The sequence below is a fragment of the Lipotes vexillifer genome, unplaced genomic scaffold (assembly GCF_000442215.2).
Source record: "Lipotes vexillifer unplaced genomic scaffold, Lipotes_vexillifer_v1.1 scaffold200, whole genome shotgun sequence".
NCBI lineage: Eukaryota > Metazoa > Chordata > Mammalia > Artiodactyla > Lipotidae > Lipotes > Lipotes vexillifer.
In genome coordinates, this window is record NW_006790475.1 from 538,229 (window position 1) to 560,604 (window position 22,376).

General features: G+C 41.1%; 1 protein-coding gene and 1 non-coding gene across 2 annotated transcripts in view; one reads left to right on the forward strand and one right to left on the reverse strand.

The window, feature by feature from the left end:
* Positions 1 to 22,376, reverse strand: part of HERC2 (HECT and RLD domain containing E3 ubiquitin protein ligase 2) — a 231,524-nt gene that overhangs the window by 137,236 nt on the left and 71,912 nt on the right. The window contains 8 exon segments of the mRNA XM_007463762.1: positions 7 to 172; positions 2,802 to 2,952; positions 3,806 to 3,909; positions 4,299 to 4,469; positions 9,627 to 9,812; positions 10,498 to 10,653; positions 12,482 to 12,666; positions 17,131 to 17,309. Coding sequence (XP_007463824.1) covers positions 7 to 172; positions 2,802 to 2,952; positions 3,806 to 3,909; positions 4,299 to 4,469; positions 9,627 to 9,812; positions 10,498 to 10,653; positions 12,482 to 12,666; positions 17,131 to 17,309 — 1,298 coding nt within the window.
* Positions 6,975 to 7,047, forward strand: TRNAG-UCC (transfer RNA glycine (anticodon UCC)). The gene has a single exon. It is a non-coding gene; the product is annotated as a tRNA-Gly (tRNA).

The following is a 22,376-nucleotide window of genomic DNA, read 5'->3' on the forward strand; positions in this document are numbered from 1 at the left end:
AGGAATGCCTGGGAATGGTCACCCAGCGCCCGTCTATGGGCGTAGAGCCGGGACTTGCTGGCGGGAGTGCCCCCTGGAGAGCTACAGTGGTCCTCATCTTTCTCCTCGTTGTAGCTGTAGTGGATCTGGCTAGTCTGCAGGCCTCCAGAGAAGATAGATGACTGAAGCCACTCTAGAGAGTGTACATGCAAACGTTAAAAAGAAACCTGAGTGCACTGTTCAGAAATAAATACTGAAAAAAAAAAAAAAAAGATAGAAAACTAAGTTCTTCCTTTAGGAGGTGAAATTCAGGATCATTCATATGAAAGTCACATTTAACATATTTACATAGATTGGCTTATAATTCCTATATCTACGTGAAAAAAAGTAACACTTTCTGGTTACTCAACACATCTTAAGCATGGTATCAGAACCCAATATAATTGTTCCAGTCCAACATTTACCGGATACCTGCTCAAACACGGAGCTGTCCAGTTCCACAGAAACCATGAGAAGACTAGAGCTATGCCTTCTAACAGGGAAAAGAGCACTGAGGCACCACTTACACAAGTCATCACCGATTTCAACTGGGATAACCACAGGCTACAAGTACTATGGGGGGAACGACCGTGCAGCAACAAGCCCCTGACTATTCGGGGGGACGGTAAGGAATTTGCTGTAATCTGGATGAAGACCAAGACGCTGAGCATCCAGGCAGGAGAACAGCACGTGTGAAGGGTTCCATGAAGAAAAACATGCTCAGGACAGCACGTCTCCCTAGAGCATTAATCAATTAATAATAATAAGAGACTACTGAACATACAACACAAGATCATTAAGTAAGGGATGGATACGTGGAAACCTGAGATCCAGTAGGCTATAAAGGAGACCTGTGTCGAGGCACAGGTCAGACCCCGTAAGAACATGCCACCCGGGGGCTTCCCTGGTGGCGCAGTGCTTGAGAGTCCGCCTGCCGATGCAGGAGACGCGGGGTTCGTGCCCCGTTTCGGGAGGATCCCACATGCCGCGGAGCGGCTGGGCCCGTGAGCCATGGCCGCTGGGCCTGCGCGTCCGGAGCCTGTGCTCCGCAAATGGGAGAGGCCACGACAGTGAGAGGCCCGCATAACGCAAGAAAAAAAAAAAAAGTGCACGTTGCACGAAAAAAAAAAAAAAAAAAAAAAAAAAAAAGAACATGCCACCCATCAGTGCAAATAGGGATACTCATTGTAACTGCTATGAGTGAGATTCACCAAAGAATAATCAGTTTTTACATAACTACAGATTTTTTTTTCAATAACTGTGCTATCAAAATATTCCTCCAAAACCCAAGCAATCAAATCTGGGATGCACTCAATGTTCTTTTACTGGAAATTTCGAGTTTAGAGCATTCAGGAGCATTCATCAAAGTGCCACATTAATTCTTCTAAAACACAAATGTGATTAGACCCTCCCTGAACCTCTCCATTTAGAAATGCCTCTTGTCTCTTTTTTTTAATAAATTTATTTTTTGTGTTTATTTTTTTTTATTTTTGGCTGCACTGGGTCTTCACTGCTGCGTGGGCTTTCTCTAGTTGCGGCAAGCGGGGGCTACTCTTCGTTGCGGTGCACGGGCTTCTCGTTGCGGTGGCTTCTCCTGTTGCAGAGCATGGGATCTAAGTGTGTGGGCTTCAGTAGTTACAGCATTCGGTCTCAGTAGTTGTGGCTCGCGGGCCCTAGAGCGCAGGCTCAGTAGTTGTGGCACACGGGCTTAGTTGCTCTGAGGCATATGGGATCTTCCCGGACCAGGGCTCGAACCCGTGTCCCCCGCATTGGCAGGCAGATTCTTAACCACTGTGCCACCAGGGAAGTCCCCTACAGGTCTTCAGAGGAAGAAAAGTCCACTGTCTTCGAGGCTCTGCAGACAGCAAAGCGCCCAGCACACATACGAAGGGTGTGCTCCATCCAGAAGGCAGGCTGAGCAGGCACCATGATCATCCCTGCCCATTAGCCTTCTCCCCTGACCCTACACATACACAAGCAGCTCGAAGCTGACTTTCTCAACAATGCCCTCACACACCCAGTCTGCTGGGGCTCCAATTTCAGGATGGCTCCACCTCCATGAAGTCTTTCCCTCCACCCCCCTCCCCACTTCCCAAACCACTTACAAATGTCTCCATTTTATCCTCTACCACCATCCAACCTGACCTGCTTACCATGTCTGGCTCATCATCACACAGGAAGCACCTGAAGGCAGAGATACACCTAATTCTACACCTACTACACCCATGTTAGAGACTAACATGGTAATTCACATGAGAAATTACTTGATGGATGCTTGTTGGATAGTCAGTGAAAGACAGATGGAGAAATGCAAAAATATGTGAAGAGATATTTAAACCTATCATATGGGATAGGGAGAAAACGTAATACTTTAGGTGGTTACAAAGGCTGCCATCCCAAAATATGTATTGGATTTGAGTCTGGTAAAAACGCAATGCTCAAACAGAACAGCATTCTAAGAGGAACAGCCAATCCACATCACGTGGATTTCTAGGCACAAAGGGAGATGACAGTCGAGTTGAGCCGATCTGTTAGAGGATGCAGAAGTGAGACCACGCACAGGCCCAACATTCCTACATACCTGTTAGCTTCCTGTGCTGCCACAGATCGAGAGCACAAATAAAAGCCGCTCACAGCTGTTTCTATTAACTGGTTTAGTCTCACTATCCTTATTTTTCCTCACCAATAACTGTGTCGATTCTTCCTGTTCTATTCTCAGTAGCACTTACAGCTCAGCTAAAATAACCTGCTAATCTGTTAGCAGAAAACAAAATTTTTCTTACTGGCACATTCGACCTCAACTGGAGATAGCGGTGTGCTCATAGCTAAATAGGAAGCGTGTAACCCAAGGAGTAGGCCCAGATTTCTTTCAGTGTCTATAAGAGGTGAAGACAGACTTCCCAAATCTGGTATGGTAACAATTTCTTGGTCAGGCTGCAAAAGATAAATTTCATCATTAGTATGATGAGATTAGTAGTATGAGAAAACAGGGTTAACAGCTCTAACCTTAAACAAGACATACTGCCATGATAAAGACTATATCCTATAATAGTGAGATCAGGCTGCTACCAGAATAACAGAAGATATAAAGCAGACAGTATATGCATAAGTCTGGTAGAAAATCCAAAGCAAGGATAAACCACTTGGCTAGAAAATTCCTTAGGGAATCAAATAGAAGTTAGAAAAGAAAGGGATCTAATGAAAATAATCTTAAATGTTGCCAGCCACATGACAATTTATAAACAAAGTTAATTTTTCCCTTCATAGAATGCTTCAAACATTACCCTTGAGGCATAACTTAATAAATTTTACTACCTCTGTATCCATATCTGGAAAACCAATCCCAATATATGAATCCCAATGCTAATGAATACATAGAATGGACATGTTTCTATTCTAAAAAATTATGCTACTAAATAGTTCCTCCCCAAAAATATATATCTCAAGATGGTAAGTCCTTCCAAATTTCTACATAGGATTACAATAAAATCGTAAAGACAAAAAATTAACCTCTTTTTTTTTTTGTGGAACAAGGTCTACGTTTCTTACAAATTAACAATTTTAAAATAATTTTTCAAGGCTAATACATCATAAACTACATGAATAAATGTAAATTGATTTATGAAAAAAAAAATCTCTAAAAGATCTTTGTGTTTATCACTTAATAATGACCCCCTCCCCCAAAAGATCCAACCAGCAATATTTCAGGGTAAAAACCACTTCTCAGAAATATCCAGAGAGGGTCTCCACTGAAGTCCACCTTGGTGCTCACTGCACACAGCCTCACCTCCAGATACTGGCCAACACAGAAGGCATGCATTGATTCCCGTGTGTCTTCAAACTGCAAAGCAGCTTCCAAAGCTACCACTGGGTCTTCCCCTACAAACTGAGCTGAAACATAACAAACAAAAGCAACATGACTTCAGTACAGTTTGCCTAGGCATTTATAGTAGAAATGGCAAGTGGGAAATAGATTAGGCAGGTTAACTCCAAAGTGAGGGTTACCAAAGTAATGTGATCTCTCATCCTCTGCCAGGGCTGTCTGGGTCAACTCAGAGCTTGGAACAAGTTCCAACAAGTGTTGGAACAAAAAATGCATAATGATAAGAAGTTTTGCATATGTGCCTGAATTTGCTGTGATAGGACAGACCCCAAAGTCACTGACAGATTGAAATGTATGGGTGCTGGAGCAGCACTAAATTGATTATTTTAAACCAAATGCTCTGCTTAAAATAACACATCTGAAACTACTAGCCATGAAGTAAAAAGCGAGGCCTTACCAAGAATACTATTTCCTGTTAATGACTGCGTCTGGAAGTCCTTTATATCATACACTTTCCCATCAATCACAGTCCAGAAGCCTCCATCTTTATTATGGTTCTCCAAATCAGCTTTGCGTATAAGTGTCACTTCCTCATTATTTCTACAGTTCTGACCTGTAAAAAATGACTCTGTGTATACAGAAACCAAAATCAATGAATCAATAGATCAATAGATAACATGACTAGAACAAACTGTGTGAAAGAACTACAAGGTGAAATAGACAAATCCACAAACACAATGAGAAATTAATATACCTCTTCCTATAACTGTCACCACAAACAAAAATTCAGCAAGGATACAGAATGATTTAAAAACAAAAACAAAAACAGGATATGAACAGCATGAATAGCAAGTCTGGCCATATACCAAGCATTAGAGCAAATCTCAAAAGATTTCAAATTAGTCAAGTTACACAGCAGGGACACTGACTACAATGCAGTTAAGTTAGAAATAGGTAACGGAATTCCCCGGGAGGCCCAGTCGTTAGGATCCACGCTTTCACTGCCGAGGGCCTAGGTTCAATCTCGCAAGCCGAGCGGTATGGCCAAAAATAAATAAATAAGTAAATAAACGAATAAATAGTAGAAACAGGTAACAAAAAATAAATTAAAACCTCTACATATTTGAAAATTACAAAATATATTTCATAAATTCCCAGAAAAAAATGACTACGGAAATCAGACAACTGAAATGAACAATAATGAAAATACTACAGATCAACACCTGTGACATACAGCTAAATGTATGTTTGAGGGCATTTCTACCTTTAAATGTATATATTAGGAAAAAAGAAAAGCTAAAAAGTAAGTTAACAAACATAAAATCAATAAAATTCAATGAGTTCATAATGATACTCAAAAAAAAAAAGAAAACTTCATGGGTCACCTTTGGAAGCATTAGGACTCCAACTTAATATTACAAAAAATGGTTAACAAGGGGTGGGGTGGTGGTGAATCAAGCCAGGATCACATCCTCCCTGTGCAAACTGTATCTTATGCTACCAAATAACTGAGGGCCAGGTTTCTGGGGGACTGCACAGAGGACGCGTTACACATGAACTCCCTGGTCCATGTGAACAGAAGTGAAGGTGGGGCCGCCCACCATCACAGGCCTCTGAGCTGATGAAACAAAAAGCACACACACTCTGACCCATCAAAACTGAATCCGAATCTCATTAAGCCTATACATATTATCAGCAGTTTACAGAAAATGTAACTGACAGAAGATGTTAAGACTTGAAGAAGAAAATGCAATCAACCAAGTTCAGAAAATGTGAAATTCTCCAGAACAAATGTCCTACTTCTTTGAAAAATAAACAGTATGACAAAAGAGAGGGAGAGGAGAGCCTGGAAATATGCTGTTGGGGAAAAAGAGACTCAAGTATGTATCACCCAACTGCAACATACAGAACTTGTTTAGATCCTGACTCAAAATAACCACTAATAAAAAGATTAATCAATCACTGTTAATCTTAGGATAATGAGATTGTGGTTTTATTCTCCCAAAAAAGTTCTTATCATTAACAGGTGAAGTGTGTGAAAATCTTTTAAAGACAGAAATATGCTTTAAAATAATACAAGCAGTCAATCAGATAGAAAGTGTAGGAGTGCTTCGGGAATGTGAGTTTTTGTTTGTTTGGGTTTTTTTTGGCCACACCACACAGCATGTGGGATCTTAGTTCCCAACCGGGAATGGAACCCATGCCCCCTGCAGTGGAAGCTCGGAGTCCTAACCACTGAAATGCCAGGAAAGTCCCCAGGATTGTGAATACTTTTTATTCTATATTCATTATATTATTCTCTCTTTTATGTCTGTTAGAAAACTTTCATAATAAACATATTACAAAAACATCAGTATGCTAACAATTATCATTTCTCAGAAAGTTAGAAAAATGTCAGATTAAACTCTAAGAAAGAAGAAAATAAAGAAAGAACAGTGTGGTATCAGCATAATGACAGACATCTGGATCAACAGAATAGAATAGACAGCCCATAAATAAATCCTCACAATATATAGTCAAATGATTTTTTTGACAAAGGTGGCAAGACCATTCAATGGGGAAAAAAGGACAGTCTTTAGAAATAAATGGTGCTGGGAAAACTGAATATTCAATTGAATATTCAATATTCAATTGCAAATGAATCAAGTTGGACCCCTATCTTTCACCATACACAAAAATTAACTCAAAATAGATTAAAGAGCTAAAACTATAAAACAGAAAACTCTTGGACTTCCCTGGCGATCCAGTGGTTGAGACTCTGCATTTCCAAGGCAAGCAGCACGCGTTTGATCCCTGTTCGGGGAACTAAAATCCCACATGCTGAACGGCGCAGCCAAAAAAAAAAAACGTGTGTGTGTGTGTGTGTGTGTGTGTGTGTGTGTATCTTAGAAGAAAACACAGGAGGAAAGCTTAATGACACTGGATTTGGCAATGATATTTTTAGACAAGACACCAAATGCACAGGCAACCTTCATCAAAAAAAAATCAAAGTACACTATCAACAGAATGAAAAAGCAACCCACAGAATGAGAGAAAATATTTGCAAATCATATATATCCAGAATACGTAAGAAACTCCTACAACTCTACAATAACAACAAAAACTCTGACTCAAAAGTAGGAAAAAGGGGGATTCCCCAGTGGTCCAGTGGTTAGGACTCTGCACTTCCACTGCAGGGGGCACGGGTTCGATCCCTGGTCGGGGAACTAAGATCACACAGGATGGCAAAAAAACGAAAGTTGGAAAAAGACTTGAAAAGACATTTCTCCAAAGATATGCACATAGTCAACAGGCACATAAACAGATGCACAACACCACTAATCATTAGGGAAAACCAAATCAAAACTACAATGTAATACCACTTCATCCAAACAGGATGGCTATTATTTAAAAAACAGACAAGTGTTGGCAAAGAGGTGGAGAAATTAGAACCCTTCCTTGTGCATTGCCTGTGGGAATATAAAATAGTACAGCTACTGTGGAAAACAGTATGGCAATTCCTTAAGAAATTAAACATGGAATTATCATATGTTTCAGCAATCCCACTTTTGGCTATATACCCAAAAGAAGTGAAAGCAGGGACTCAGACATCTACACAGCCATATTCACAGCAGCATTAGTCACAACAGCCAAAAGGTGAAAACAGTCAAGTATCCATCAATAGATGAATGGATTAAAATGGTGTGGTTTGTATATGTGTGTACACACACACACACACACACCCCATATATACACATATATATATATACCAAATATATGTGATGGAATACTACTCAGCCATAAAAAAGAATGAAATTTTGCCATTTGCGACAACAGGGATGGAAAAAAACTGTATAACCATCAAGAGTTGCAGAAAAAGTATTTGATGAAACTTAATATCCATTCACGGGACTTCCCTGGTGGCACAGTGGTTAAGAATCCACCTGCCAATGCAGGGGACACGGATTCAATCCCTGGTGCAGGAAGATCCCACATGCTGGGGAGCAACTAAGCCCATGCGCCACAACTACTGAGTCTGCGCTCTAGAGCCCGCGAGCCACAACTACTGAGCCCGCGTGCTGCAACTACTGAAGCCCGCACCCCTAGAGCCCATTCTCCACAACGAGAAGCCACTGCAATGAGAAGCCCGCGCACCACAACGAAGAGTAGCCCCTCCTCGCCGCAACTAGAGAAAGCCCGCACACAGCAACAAAGACCCAACACAGCCAAAAATAAATAAATAAAATATAAATAATTTTTAAAATCCATTCACCATTAAAGACTCATCACAAAGCAGAAACAGAAGGAAACATACTTAATATTTTAAGGTATCTACAAAGAAAGTCCTACAGCAAACATCATACTTCATGTGTGAACCTTGGGAGGTTTTCCCTCTGCTCCTAGGAACAAGACAAGGATGCCCATTATCACCATTTCTATTCCACAGTGCACTAGAGGTGCCAGCAAGTGCAATATTTCCGGGGCAAAGCTCTGTGCTCAGAAGCAGACACGGGCAGAGAGTCACCTGATTCAGACAAAAGTGGTACTCTAGAGGAGAGACCACAACGGTCCTTTCACCGAAGGGTGCTGGCACAACAATCCTACAGACAAAATGCATATGGAAAAAAATGGCATGCGATCTCTTGGCACAGAGGAGGGACAGGGAGAACTCCCACGCTTTGTAGAGATGAGGCACAGTCACTGTGGAAACCTGGCATTCTGTACTAAAACACGCCTTACAAACCACCAAGAAACAGACATGAGGATGTTTAAACAACTAAGTTGTTACGGGGCACATGTCTATCTGATAAAATCATCAAGAGAAGTAGGGGAGCGGCAAGCACACAAGCCCAGAGAGGGAAATCTTTCAGGGAGACAGGGACAGTGTTTGGGAGGGTCCTGCTTAATAAATGGCTTCCCCTGTGATCAGTCCCAAAGCTGCTTTCGGTACTTTTGTGTACATGTTATACTTCACAATAAAAAAAGGTTTTACAATGAGTATGTTTGAACTGCTGATCAAGTTATATGTCTTCAACCATATACAATAAACAGACAAAAGTCACAAATGACCATTTAAGTTCACAACAGTAGATGAATCGTGTTGAAAATATTAGCTATACTAAAAAATAAAAAATTATGCTCAATATCCTAAGGTCGGTTATTTTCCTCGGGACAACTGTTACTTTTCGTTTTAAGCTCCTATGTCATAGAAATGACAATCCACAATGGCATAAGAAAAGGCCTACCTTGCTTGAGCTTTCCTATAAAATGAAAGTTGAACCACAACTTCAATTAATTTTGTGAGTCCAGGAAGTCATAATACTTAGATTCAAAAGCATCAAAATTCAAAACTGAGAAGACAAGTTTCATTCCAATTTGGTAAGCACTAGAGACAGTATGGATGGGAAGTGCTCAGCTGACTATGGGAACTCCATAACTCATGTCACGTAACGCCAATGAGTTTAAGAAAGTCCTCCCATATTAATGTCTGCCTCCAAAGTGGGACCATATCTAACCACCTCAACAGTACCTTCTGGAGACAATTTCCAAGAAAGGGTTTTCCAGAATGTTCTAAAATAATCCAATTCGGGATGTAACAACCATTTCTAACAGAAAAATTTTCCTTAAATATAACCCAAATCTGTTCTGATTTGGATTATCTTTGTTTTCCATTTACACTACCATCAGTGAAAATGGCAATAACTGGTCTTCCTTTGTTAAACTGTCTTTCAAATGAAAAGGCAAGAACAGAATAGACTAGGACAAAACTTTCCTCAGTGGAAGTCTTTAAGTTAAGATGCCATACCCATGATGCCAGGCCAGGCTAACTCTTCATGGTCGTCCCTTTCCTTTCCTGGTGCCAGGTGGTTGAACCGATCCAGATGTTCTAACAGGCCACCCAGCAGAGGGACAGCTCCAGCCTCCTGCATGAGACCAGCATTTTTACTGAGCAGAAGCACTACAGAAACTACTAGTTCTGGAAGGAGAATACCTACATTTAAAAAGAAAAAAAAAAGGCATAAGATTTAAACAAAAGTGTTCATCCTATAAAACCATTCTGTAAGCTTGTGCTACGTTTAAATTCTGACAAATCACAAAATAAGGAATGCTCGTCCTTTAGCATATTTCTACAGGATTATTTTACCTTTCATTCTGAAAGAAACAAATATAGGTAACAACAGAAGCCTCTGAGTTATAAGAATACTTTTCAAAAACACTGCTTCAACACAAAAGTATTAACTAGGGTCTTTTATTGAGAAAACTAAGTGTTTGCCACTAAGCTTATTATCAGAAAAAAGGCACTCACTACTCCGTCACAGAACTTGAAAAAATATTAAGCAATATAGGCATTTATTAAGGTCCTAAAAGGGGCAACTAATTCTTATGCTGCTGAAATAAAATTAGACAATTACCATTAACCTCACTATTGAAGTGTTAATAATGGTGGTATGACTCTAAATCACCAATTATATGTATCACTGTATATGATACAGTGACGTGACTCCCATACCAGGTTGCTTAACCACAGAATTGTCAGTAACTAAAAAAACGAAAGGAGAAAGGGCTACATGTATGGGGTAAAGGCATGTAGGTTTACCACAAAATGATAAATTTTTTAAATCTCATCAATCTCTGAAAATAAATACATGCCCACATTTAGGAAACAAGGTAAGTACCAGTGAAGTCCCCTTCCACAATGCAGGCCACCTCTGCAAAGTGCCTCCAGCTAGTGGAAGCAATGCTGGCTGCCACGGGCAGTATATCTCCAATGTGTGTGCACAAAAGGGCTGTGTACTTCTTCAGCAAGGAACCAACCCCCATTAGTTCAGGACCTGTAGGGAAGATTTAGACAATTTCATTTGCACTATTAAAATTTACTTTGTAAATAAACTTCATTGTTCCACTATTCTACTCTCATCTATACATTTTTTACCTATAATAATTTTCTCAAACAGGAGTGGTTAATCTTACGTATTTAGTCCTTGGCTCCTTTTATATCACATAATTTGAGAAACTGAATTTGGATATACTGATTTTTATACACTGCACTATATAGTATCTAAAAACTTCGAGTAAAAATACTAAAGTCATAACTTAGAGTTCTAAAACCTTATATCCAACATACATGTTTTCTAAGTCCAAGACTTAATGCCTGAAAATTACTCCCAGTGAACAAAGTTAGGCATTTTTCAATCTTATAAAAATCTTCAACTTTTCGGAGCTTTCCTGGCGGTCCTGTGGTTAAGACTCCACAACCCCAATGCAGGGGGCCCTGGTTCAATCCCTGGTCAGGGAACTAGATCCCACACGTGGCAGCGAAGATCCTGCGTGCTGCAACTAAGACCCAGCACAGCGAAATAAATAAATATTAAAAAAAAAAAAAAATCTTCAACTTTTCCTCCTACGTGGCTCTTAAAAGCTTTTTAGTCCTTGTAACTTTATGACATTGAGATGGTCACCTCTTTCAGACTGAAATGGTTCACTGATTTCAACCTGAAATTTTTCATCCTCTACAAGTGCCTAACGATTTTCAGGAAGTAACAAAATTGTTTTAGACTATACTGGCTATAAAAATATTAACCGGGCTTCCCTGGTGGCGCAGTAGTTGAGAGTCCGCCTGCTGATGCAGGGGACACGGGTTCGTGCTCCGGTCCGGGAAGATCCCACATGCCGCAGAGCGGCTGGGCCCGTGAGCCATGGCCGCTGAGCCTGCGCTCTGCAACGGGAGAGGCCACGGGACACGGGTTCGTGCTCCGGTCCGGGAAGATCCCACATGCCGCAGAGCGGCTGGGCCCGTGAGCCATGGCCGCTGAGCCTGCGCTCTGCAACGGGAGAGGCCACGGGACACGGGTTCGTGCTCCGGTCCGGGAAGATCCCACATGCCGCAGAGCGGCTGGGCCCGTGAGCCATGGCCGCTGGGCCTGCGCGTCCGGAGCCTGTGCTCCGCAACGGAAGAGGCCACAACAGTGAGAGGCCCGCACACCGCAAAAAAAAAAAAAATTAACAGAAGTAGCAAACCTTTCCATCACTGACGCAGAAAACTACCTTATAAAGAGCCAGGCACTCCTTTTGGAGTTTGTGGAAAGTGCTCTACTCTATGTTGTACACAGAACTGAGCACTTATGTATCATCCTATTTTCATTCTCACAGGCACCCTCAAGTCTTAACCTAACTCTGTAGGTGAGCAATCTACAGCCCCCAGGAGACTTAGTCCCGTGTCCAGCAGCTAATAAACCAGAGCTATAACTGAGATTCAGTCTTCCTTCAATGATAATGCATTCCTCCTACTACACCCATCTGTCTTACCAGGGTGACATACAAACATTAGGTCACTATTTCATCCCCACATTATGTCAATCTCTAACAGTCCACAACTAACCCGCTGAATAAGTCTGATAAATCTTCTGTAAGACTGACCTGAACATAAAGGATGCTATATCTCATGTCTAAGGAATTTAAATGTTAACACAATGAAATAAAAAATATTGATGAGTCTAATATAGAAATATCTGTCCCAAAAGAGTGGATGCAAAATGAAGTCCCCCAAAATTGATGCATCTAAGAACTACACATCTGGGTCATGCAGAATAGGCATGTCAAGAAGCCTAAATAAAAAAGCCAAAATACACACAAGACACTTTAACATTTTAAGTAACTTACTAGAAATATCTGAAGTCTGACCAACATTTTCTCCTGGATAAAGTTTACTGATAAGTAAGCGCTGAAAACGCAGCAACAAATCCAATGAAGCAGATCTCTCATGACTATGTTGCTCAAAGTCTAGACATGATGATATCCGACGGGCAACATCTTTCAATCTGGCTACTGTCTGAGAAGCAATGTTTCTATGCAGGAGAAAAAGGATTGCAAAATTAAACAAGTTATGCTTGTTTTTAAAGGGGTAGAGGGGTTGTAAAAAAAAAAAATCACAACATAAACTAAAATCAGAAATAAAGATCATACACCCAAGTGACCTGCAGCTGGCTTCCTTCCCCAAATGTGTGTCAGCTGTATCTGCAATAAGCACACCTCATTCAAAACTGAGCAGAGGTGCTTCCCTGGTGGCGCAGTGGTTGAGAGTCCGCCTGCCGATGCAGGGGACACGGGTTCGTGCCCCGGTCCGGGAAGATCCCACATGCCGCGGAGCGGCTGGGCCCGTGAGCCATGGCCGCTGAGCCTGCACGTCCAGAGCCTGTGCTCCGCAATGGGAGAGGCCACAACAGTGAGAGGCCCGCGTACCGCAAAAAAAAAAAAAACTGAGCAGAGGCACACGGAAGACACAAGAGGTAGAATGATACCCTTTGCTTTACAGATGTGCTCCTAAGAGTTGCATGGAACAGTCCAAAATGATAGAAAACTCCTGTACAAACCTTTGGAAGGAAAAGTAACTGTTATTATTTTTTGTCCAAATCTGTATTTCAAATATACATGTGACACTATCCTTAAAGACAAGACCCACTAGCATTTCTGCATCTGCCTCACAAGTGTGCCTTCAGACCTACTCTAGTAAACACCCGGGTGGGCCATGTGGGGGGATACCCAGGGCTCAGAAACTACAGGAAGGAAGACCAAAGTGGGCACAAATAAAACAGGTCAGAGTAAGAGATGCTCAAAGAAGACGGCAGCAAGGAAAGGAGCAGATGATCCCATTCCAACTGCAGGATCCAACTTGAGCCATGAACCATCAGTAAGTAAATGGGGAGCAAAGAGAAAGCTCAATTAGAAGTAGTAAGTGTTCTGTTTCCATGAGCAGAATGCAAAGGAACCTGGGCACAGAGGTCAAAACAAGGAAGGGGAGTGGACACTGTAGGTGATGGAGTGCCAGGCTGCTGGCACTAGATTCTGCAATGCTGAACCACCAGTTTTGAAAGGAAAGTGACATCCTGTTTGTGTCCGAGAAAGGTAACTAAAGTCAGTGAGAAAGCAGATTTTAGAGGGCACAGGGAACACCAGATAAGACCCTGCCACCCAGGGACAGTCTCGGCGCCAGGTGAACAAGGTCTGATCTGTGGTACTGAAGACAGAAGGAGGAAGGGAGTTAGTGAAGTTAAAGAGCCAAAGCAGATGGGCCTCCCTGGTGGTGCAGTGGTTGAGAGTCCGCCTGCCAATGAAGGGGACGCGGGTTCGTGCCCCGGTCCGGGAGGATCCCACATGCCGTGGAGCGGCTGGGCCAGTGAGCCATGGCCGCTGAGCCTGCGCTCTGCAACGGGAGAGGCCACAACAGTGAGAGGGCCGCGTACCGCAAAAAAAAAAAAAAAAAAGCCGAAGCAGAGCCTGGAACTTGTCAATGTAGCTCCACCGCAGCAGCCCCAACCCAGCCAGAAGGGTGAGAGCCAGCGGGCTGACAGCAGGCACTGTCACTGGGGAGGCGAGTCCGGAGCCTCTGCACAACACCAGGCCACAGAAAAGCATTCTGCTCCACTTCTTTGATTTCTAACGTAACAGCAGGTTTGAGGGGAACCTCTGTCAATCGCACCAGCCCCCAGGGTTCATCCACTACAGCAGTGGAGTGAGGACAGGAGCAGAAGACACACATCAACTCACGTCCACAGAGTTGAGAAGAAAGAGCAGTAGGGACCCCTGGCTTGTGCTCAGCACTCCCAGCCACACAAAACGCAGGTGGGTGCTCAGGGCCTCACCTGCGGTCCACCTCACCTTTCTGCTCCACGACCTGATAACCTGACCTGATAACCATATCACAATAGAAGAAAAGGTCTGGAATCTGGGTTTTATGCCATACATGATGGAGCAAAAGACAGTAATAAAATACAATACAAATGTTAACTTATTTCCCTAATATAAAATTCAGAATCATAATCAAAGTGTGTAATTCTGATAGAGTTCATTAATTTAAACATCTTCACAGCTCTCTATTGCCAAATATAAATGGTTTTCTGTGGTTCTTTGCCAGCATAAGAGTTACTCTGAAATCTGTTTCATGGCTTACTTTTGGGAAGCTGCAGTCTCTCCAACCTGTCATCCAAAGGATAAAATATACGAAATATCTCCCAAATGTAACTCTTTAGACTATTTTTCAACTGCATCAGCCAAGATGTATTTAGACTCCATACACTGAGTCTCCTTTAGTCACAGACACTTAAGGTAAGAAATAAATGTTAAAGTTTATCTCTGCAAGGGGAGGGGCACATCATCTATGCTTATGAAAGGACCCTGGAGCATAGGCATCCTGTTAGTGAGAGGGTTGTAAATGCATTTTTTTCTTTTTCTCTTTTCCAAAACTTTTTAAGGTACTATTTATTCCATGTTTCAGTTTTTGTTTTGTATTTTCCAAACAGGTACATTTTCATTATAAATCTGCTGTGGAGCCAACTCCTCCCTGCATGCCAAAGGAACCAAAAGTAAAGAGGAAGGTTCAGAAGACAATGTGCGAGGATGGGCTAGAGAGCACTGTCCAATGGAAAAGTACTGCCAGGGAGTCACATGTGTACTTTAAAATGTCTAACAGTCACATAAATAAAGATAAAAAGAACATGTAAAATCAGTATTAATAATGTACTTATCCCCATATATTTAAAATATTATCATTTCAACACAAAACCAATAAGAAAAAGCATTGAGATATTTATATTAGTTTTTTGAAGACACGAAGTCTTCAAAAGCCACTGTGTATTTTGTACATACAGCACATCTCAATTCAGATAACTAAATTTTCACTGCAAATACTTGATCTGCACTTAAGTCTCATGAAAATGCAGAGCTGAAAAGGTAAATTCATATGGCCAAGTTATTCCAAACATAATTACAAGTTTTCTAATAGCTGAATCATGTCTAAGTTTTTTCATTTTAATTTTAATAAAAAATAAAAACTCAGTGTCTCAGCTATACTGGCAAACGTGGCAAATGATTGCCAGACTGAACAGCACAGGGGTAGGTAGGCTAAGATGGACAGGTCTCTACACACCAAGGGAACAAGTAGTCTGAACAAGCAGGAGAGCTGGTCCCTCATGGGAACAGTAACCTAAGACAGGACCGAGGTCAGAGAACCCAGCACTGGCTCTCTGCCAGTGACACCAGGGGGGCCCAGACACAGCCTCCCCGGCAAAGGAAGGGGCGGTCAAGAAAACAGAAAATCACATCTCGAGATACTGCTTTTGCTTTAAAACTTCACCAGAGACCTTTACCTTTTCACTCCAAAGCATTCAATGTGCATTTTCTCACTTGACCCTCGATTAACTCTGCAACATAAACACTGCTCTTGCTGCTACTGCCACAGTTACCATGCTGGGCAGGTGTCAGTGGCCAGCTTTAGACAAGCAGGCGCAACTGCAGTTTTCTAGGAACAATTCCCAAACTCTTGTCACTGCCACAGCTGCACTGATTTAATTCACTTTATTCCAGACTGTTATAGTGAAGATCAGAATGTGTGAATACTGATTTTAAAAATCATCACCACGTTATAAAAAATAGGAAACAAGGGGTTTTTTATTAGCATTTACTAAAATATATGTCAGGAACTAGCTCTAAAACTTCCTCTTTTAAAAGCTCACTGTGTGCCCAGCAAATTCTGGTGTTTCCAGGTGTGAAGGGCAGGCCACCCCACGCCAGTACACTGCCCACCAATGCCCTGGACTTAGGTACCTAAGCCAACCCACCAGGCCCCCTTTCCTCTCTGTATAAACAATAAACCAGGAGCCAGGTTTACACGGAGCGGAGCTGTATTACATAAATGAGCAATAATTTTTCCTTGTCTAACAAATGCCTTTCAGAAACCACCTGGCTTTTTTGCTCTTTTTGAAGGACACCGCAACGCAGGCTGACATTCTTTAGCAAACAGTGACTGACAACTTCAGCCCTTATCAAGGTGAGTCTCTGCGTATGTTCTGACTCTGACTGATTCTTGCCTCCTTCTGATCAGTCCTTTGACAATAACGCTCACCATTCTTTTACTTACTTCAGCTTTTGAAAGTTGTCTTAGAAACTAATAGATATAAATCTAGGACATATAGAATGAGGCAAGGACACAACCAGTTTAAAAATAACAATCTTACCATGCTGATTTTCATTTGTACCTCCCTGCTTACTAACGAGGCGAAGAATCTCATCCTAGGTTTACCACACACTCCAATTGTCTCTTGTGTGAAAACTTGTAGAATCTCTAGCTCTACTTCATACATTCTAACCTCTCCTCTCACCTACATTTAAGAATCTGCTCTAAAGTCTATCCTAGGTAATTTTCAAAGTACTTCATCAACAACTCAGCACAGTTTTGAGACCCTAGTGCTCGATCTCACTATCTTAATATGAAAACCAATAATCCTCCTAATTAAACTATGTCCAATGCTATTTACCTAAGAAGCTGTTGTATGAGCTGAACCAGAGGCAAGCACTGTTTTCCAGAAGATTCATAGATTCCCGTATTAATAAGATCTTTATCCAGTGGAGTCCTACTTCTATGAAATGTCGAGGCATTTGCTTCCTGTTCATCAATTTCTTTTTCCTTCTGTGCTTCTTTTTTGGCTTCAATATCCTGTAATTCATGAAACAGAAACTGGTTACCGGTTATCTTAGTAGCAGGTGTGAAGGCACCATGGGCTGAGCCCTGATCCCACAGCCTAGCTGTGTGCTGACTCACACACCTGGTGACAGTGGCCCACACCCACCCACTGGAAATCACGCCACTCAGTTGCCCAGTTTCTAAACAGACGATCTGTCCTACAAACCCCGTGTCCAGGCTGCCAGTGCTAATGGTCTCCAGCATCCTTCTGTGAAGTTCCTAAAACCTTTACCCCTGCTTCTGGCTCTCACAACACCCAATGTGATCACCTAGGCAGAGTCTACCTGCTTTGTAAACATGAAGCAATAACCTACAGAATGGGAGGATACGTCTGATATAAGACGTACAAATACAGAAAGAATTCTGACAACTCAACAATTAAAAGATAAATGACCCAATTTTAAAATAAACAAAAAATCTGAACAGACATATCTTCAAAGAAGATATACAAATGGTTAATGAGCACATGAAAAGATGCTCAACTTCATTAGTCATCAGGGAAATTCACATCTCCTAGGACAGTATAATAAAAAAGATGAACAGTAGCAAGTATTTGCAAAGATACAGGGAAAGTGGAACTGTCATACATTGCTACTGGGAATGTAAAATGGTACAGCCACTTAAGAGAAGTCTGGCTATACCTCGAAACATTAAACATAGAGTTACCGTAAAACTCAGCAACTCCACTCCAAGGCATATGCCCATAAGAAATAAAAACATATGTCCACACAAAAACCTATGCACAGACGTTTATAATGGCATTATTCATAGTAACTTAAAAGAGAGAACAACTTAAATGTCCATCAGCTGATGAATTAAACAAAATGTGCTATATCCATACAACAGAATATTGCTTAGCGATTTTAAAAAATTAAGTACGACATGAATGATACAACTTGGCTGAACTTTGAAAACACTATGTTAAGTGGAAAGCGCCAGACACCCAAGGCAACATACTATACAAATCCACTTATATGAAATGTCCAGAACAGGGACATCTTTAGAGACAGAAAGTAGATTAGCGGTTGTCAACGGCTGGGAGGAGTAGGGGATGCGGAGTGACTGTTAAGGGGCACAGGGTTTCTTTTTGGAGTGAGAGTGTTCTGAAATTAGATAGTGGTGACGGTGGTTGCACAACTCTGTGAATATACAAAAAAAAAAATCACTAAATCATACACTTTAAGAGACTGAATTTTACAGCAGATGAATTAGATCTCAATAATGTTATTATTTTTAAAAACTTTTAAAGGAGCTATCTTTCGCCAGCCAAATGCAACCAATATTCCTGAGGACCTACTATATAGTAAGCATTGTTCTAGTAATCAAATTTACTGTGAAAAAGCACACAAGTTCTTTCCTACTGGGCTCTATTGTCTAATGGCAAAAGCCAGAACAAGTCTAAACAGTCTTCCCCATTCTGAGGGGTGTGGGAACAAGGACCATGTCTAAGGGGTCGGATTGGAACTGTGCCACCTACTCTTCAGAATAAGGAGGACACAGATCAGACAGCTTGAAAATGTGCGTGCTTTTGACCCAATTTCATTTCTAGAACTTCTTCCTAATAATCATTCTTATACCCAATGACTTAGAATCTTCAAGAATGTAATTAAAAATTATTTATAATAGTAAAACTATCTAAAACCTAAATGGTCAACAATAGGAAATTGTTTTAAAAAAAAAAAGTGATTCCCTTTCCATATGACAGACTTCCCCAAAGCAACAGAACAAATGGACATCGCAGAATATTCAACATAGAAGACATGGCAACCTTATGAGTGGAAAAGATACAAAGCACTGAGACCAGTTCTGGCATCATAATTAGTATTGTTAGTAAACATTTGCATTGTTGAAAGCCTGGAAGACAATACATGAAAAACATTAACAATGGTTATTCCTAAATGATGAGGGTTTTTCTGTTTATGCCTTTCTGTAGCTTCAAAACATTTCTGTTTTAAAACAAATGGCCTTTTGGCTATTTTTTCAGACATCTTAATTATTGTCATAGGGATCACAATCTGCATACTCTATAGCCCACCTCCCCCTCTCAAGGTACCACTCTCCAGCAGGACACAAAGAATAAACATATGCTAACTAAATTAATAGGTTCTAAAAATACTGCTTGGGGGGACTTCCCTGGCAGTCCAGTGGCTAAGACTCCACGCTTCCACTGCAGCGGGGCGCGGGACCGATCCCTGGTTGGGGAACTAAGGTCCCGCATGCCACACGGTACAGCCAAAAAATGTTTTAAAGTAATAAAAATAAATATAAAAAATAAAAATACTGCTTGGGTCTGGCCCACATGTGGACTGCCTCTGCCTGTTCGCTGTCATTGCTCCCATCAGGTGAACTATTACACTGAGCCACACGGAGCACAGGAAGAAAAGGAAGAGGTTTGGAGTCAGCAAACCTGTCATTCACTAGTCATGACACCTTAGCAAATCACTAAACTTCTGTGGTATCTATGTCCACGTCTATAAAATGGAATTTTAAGACAACTTTTTCCATTCAATGTGAAAAACAATTCACATTTCCTGGCAAGAAAAGAAAAATTTACACATAGAAAAACTTTCTCTGTCCCTTGGCCTCCTCTCTGCCCCCTACTGTACATTGTTTACCTGCATTATGCATCGATCAACCTTCCCTATGAGCAAATATACCTGCTCAACCATAAACAGCAACATTCTCCTAGCATCAACAAGACAACGCCTTCAAAGAAAACCCTCCTTCTTCCTCTTTTAAGAGGCCATGATGATGCTTAGATCTGGATTGTGTAAACTGTCAATAATACATCATTTAACGTACAGCCCTGTCTCAAAAAACTTAGATAACTGAGCCTTGACTTGTAACAAACGCAATAATTCTCAGAGCTTTCTGAGATGCTGTTCCTGGGTTATAATCGTCAATTTGGCTTGAATAAAATTTTCTACCTCTTTCTTAGATTGACTGATTAATTTTTTGTCAACATCAACATGGCTCACAAGGTTAAAAATAAATGAAAGTAAAGTACACAGCATAGTATCTGGAAAATAACAAGGTACACAATGATACTTGCAACTAAAATCATTACATTTATGATTTCCTCTAATTTTTTTCAATTTAATCAAAGTAGGTATATTTTCAAAAACATTTTTAATACACTCTCTTCATCCAATTTTATCAGTGTAAGTTTTTAAATTGAAAACTATTATGACAATGAAAGCAACAAAAGAAGCTATGAATGGCCAATAAGCACATACAAATTAACACCCCACCCTACCCGCAGACTAGCTAAAGCTTTTAAAAAGATTGACACGCCTCATGTTGATGAGGTCAAGAAAGGGCTAGAACTCTCATACACTCTGGTTCAGATGTAAATGGCACAACCACTTTGGGAAACTGTAAACACACACCCACCCTAGAACCCTGCAAATTCTAATTCAAACTATTTACTCAAAAGGAAAAACACATGTTCACTAAAGGACTTTTACACAGCATGATAAGAGCAGCTGTAGAGAGTCAAAAATCAACAAATGTCTATCAACAGGAGAAGGGATACACCAACAGTGCCATAATCACACAAGGGGGCACTCCTCAACAGCAAAAACAAAGTGACACTACAGAAGCCTCTTAGATAGCCTCATCCACCAAACAGCAGGCAGCAGAAGCAAGAACTACAATCCTGCAGCCTGCAGAACAAAAACCACAAACACAGAAAGACAGATGAAATGAAAAGGCAGAGGACTATGTCCCAGATGAAGTTAACAAGATAAAACCCCAGAAAAACAACTAAATGAAGTGGAGCTGGGCAATCTTCCAGAAAAAAAATTCAGAATAATGAGAGTGAAGATGATCCTGGACCTCGGAAAAAGAATGGAGGCAACTAGTGAGAAGATGCAAGAAATGTTTAACAAAGACCTAGAAGAATTAAAGAACAGAGATGAACAATACAATAACTGACATGAAAAATACACTAAAAGGACTCAATAGCAGAAGAACTGAGGCAGAAGAATGGATAAGTGACCTGGAAGACAGAACGGTGGAAATCACTGTCGTGGAACAGAATAAAGAAAAAAGAATGAAAAGGAATGAAGAAAACCTGAGAGACCTCTGGGACAACATTAAACGCACCAGCATTTGCATTACAGGGGTCCCGGAAGAAGAGAAAGAGAAAGGGCTGGAGAAAATATTTGAAGAGATTACAGTTGAAAACGTCCCAAACATGGGAAAGGAAATAGCCACCCAAGTCCAGGAAGCACAGAGAGTCCCAGGCAGGAAAAACCCAAGGAGAAACATGCCAAGACACATAAGAATCAAATTCACAAAAATTAAAGACAAAGAGGGGACTCCCCTGGTGGCACAGTCGTTAAGAATCCGCCTGCAGATTCAGGGGACATGGGTTTGATCCCTGGGCTGGAAAGATCCCACATGCCGCAGAGCAACTAAGCCCATGCGCCACAACTACTGAGCCTGTGCTCTGGAGCCCGCAAGCCACAACTACCGAGCCCACAAGCCACAACTCTTGAAGCCTGCACACCTAGAACCCATGATCCGCAACAAGAGAAGCCACTGCAATGAGAAGCCTGCACACCACAATAAAGAGTAGCCCCCACTTAACGCAACTAGAGAAAGCCTGCACACAGCAATGAACACCCAACACAGCCAAAAATAAATGAATAAATTCTTTTAAAAAGACAAAGAAAAATTATTAAAAGCAACAACGGAAAAAGAACAAATAATATACAAGGGAACTCCCATAAGGTTAACAGCTGGTTTCTAAGCAGAAACTCTGCAAGCCAGAGGGAGTGGAAGACATATTTAAAGTGATGAAAGGGAAGAACCTACAACCAAGACTACTCTACCCAACAAGGATCTCACTCAGATTCAACAGAGAAATCAAAAGCTTTACAGACAAACAAAAGCTAAGAGAATTCAGCACCACCAAACGAGCTCTACAACAAATTCTAAAGAACTTCTCTAAGTGGGAAACACAAGAGAAGAAAAGGACCTACAAAAACAAACCCAAAACAATTAAGAAAATGGTAATATGAACATACATATCGA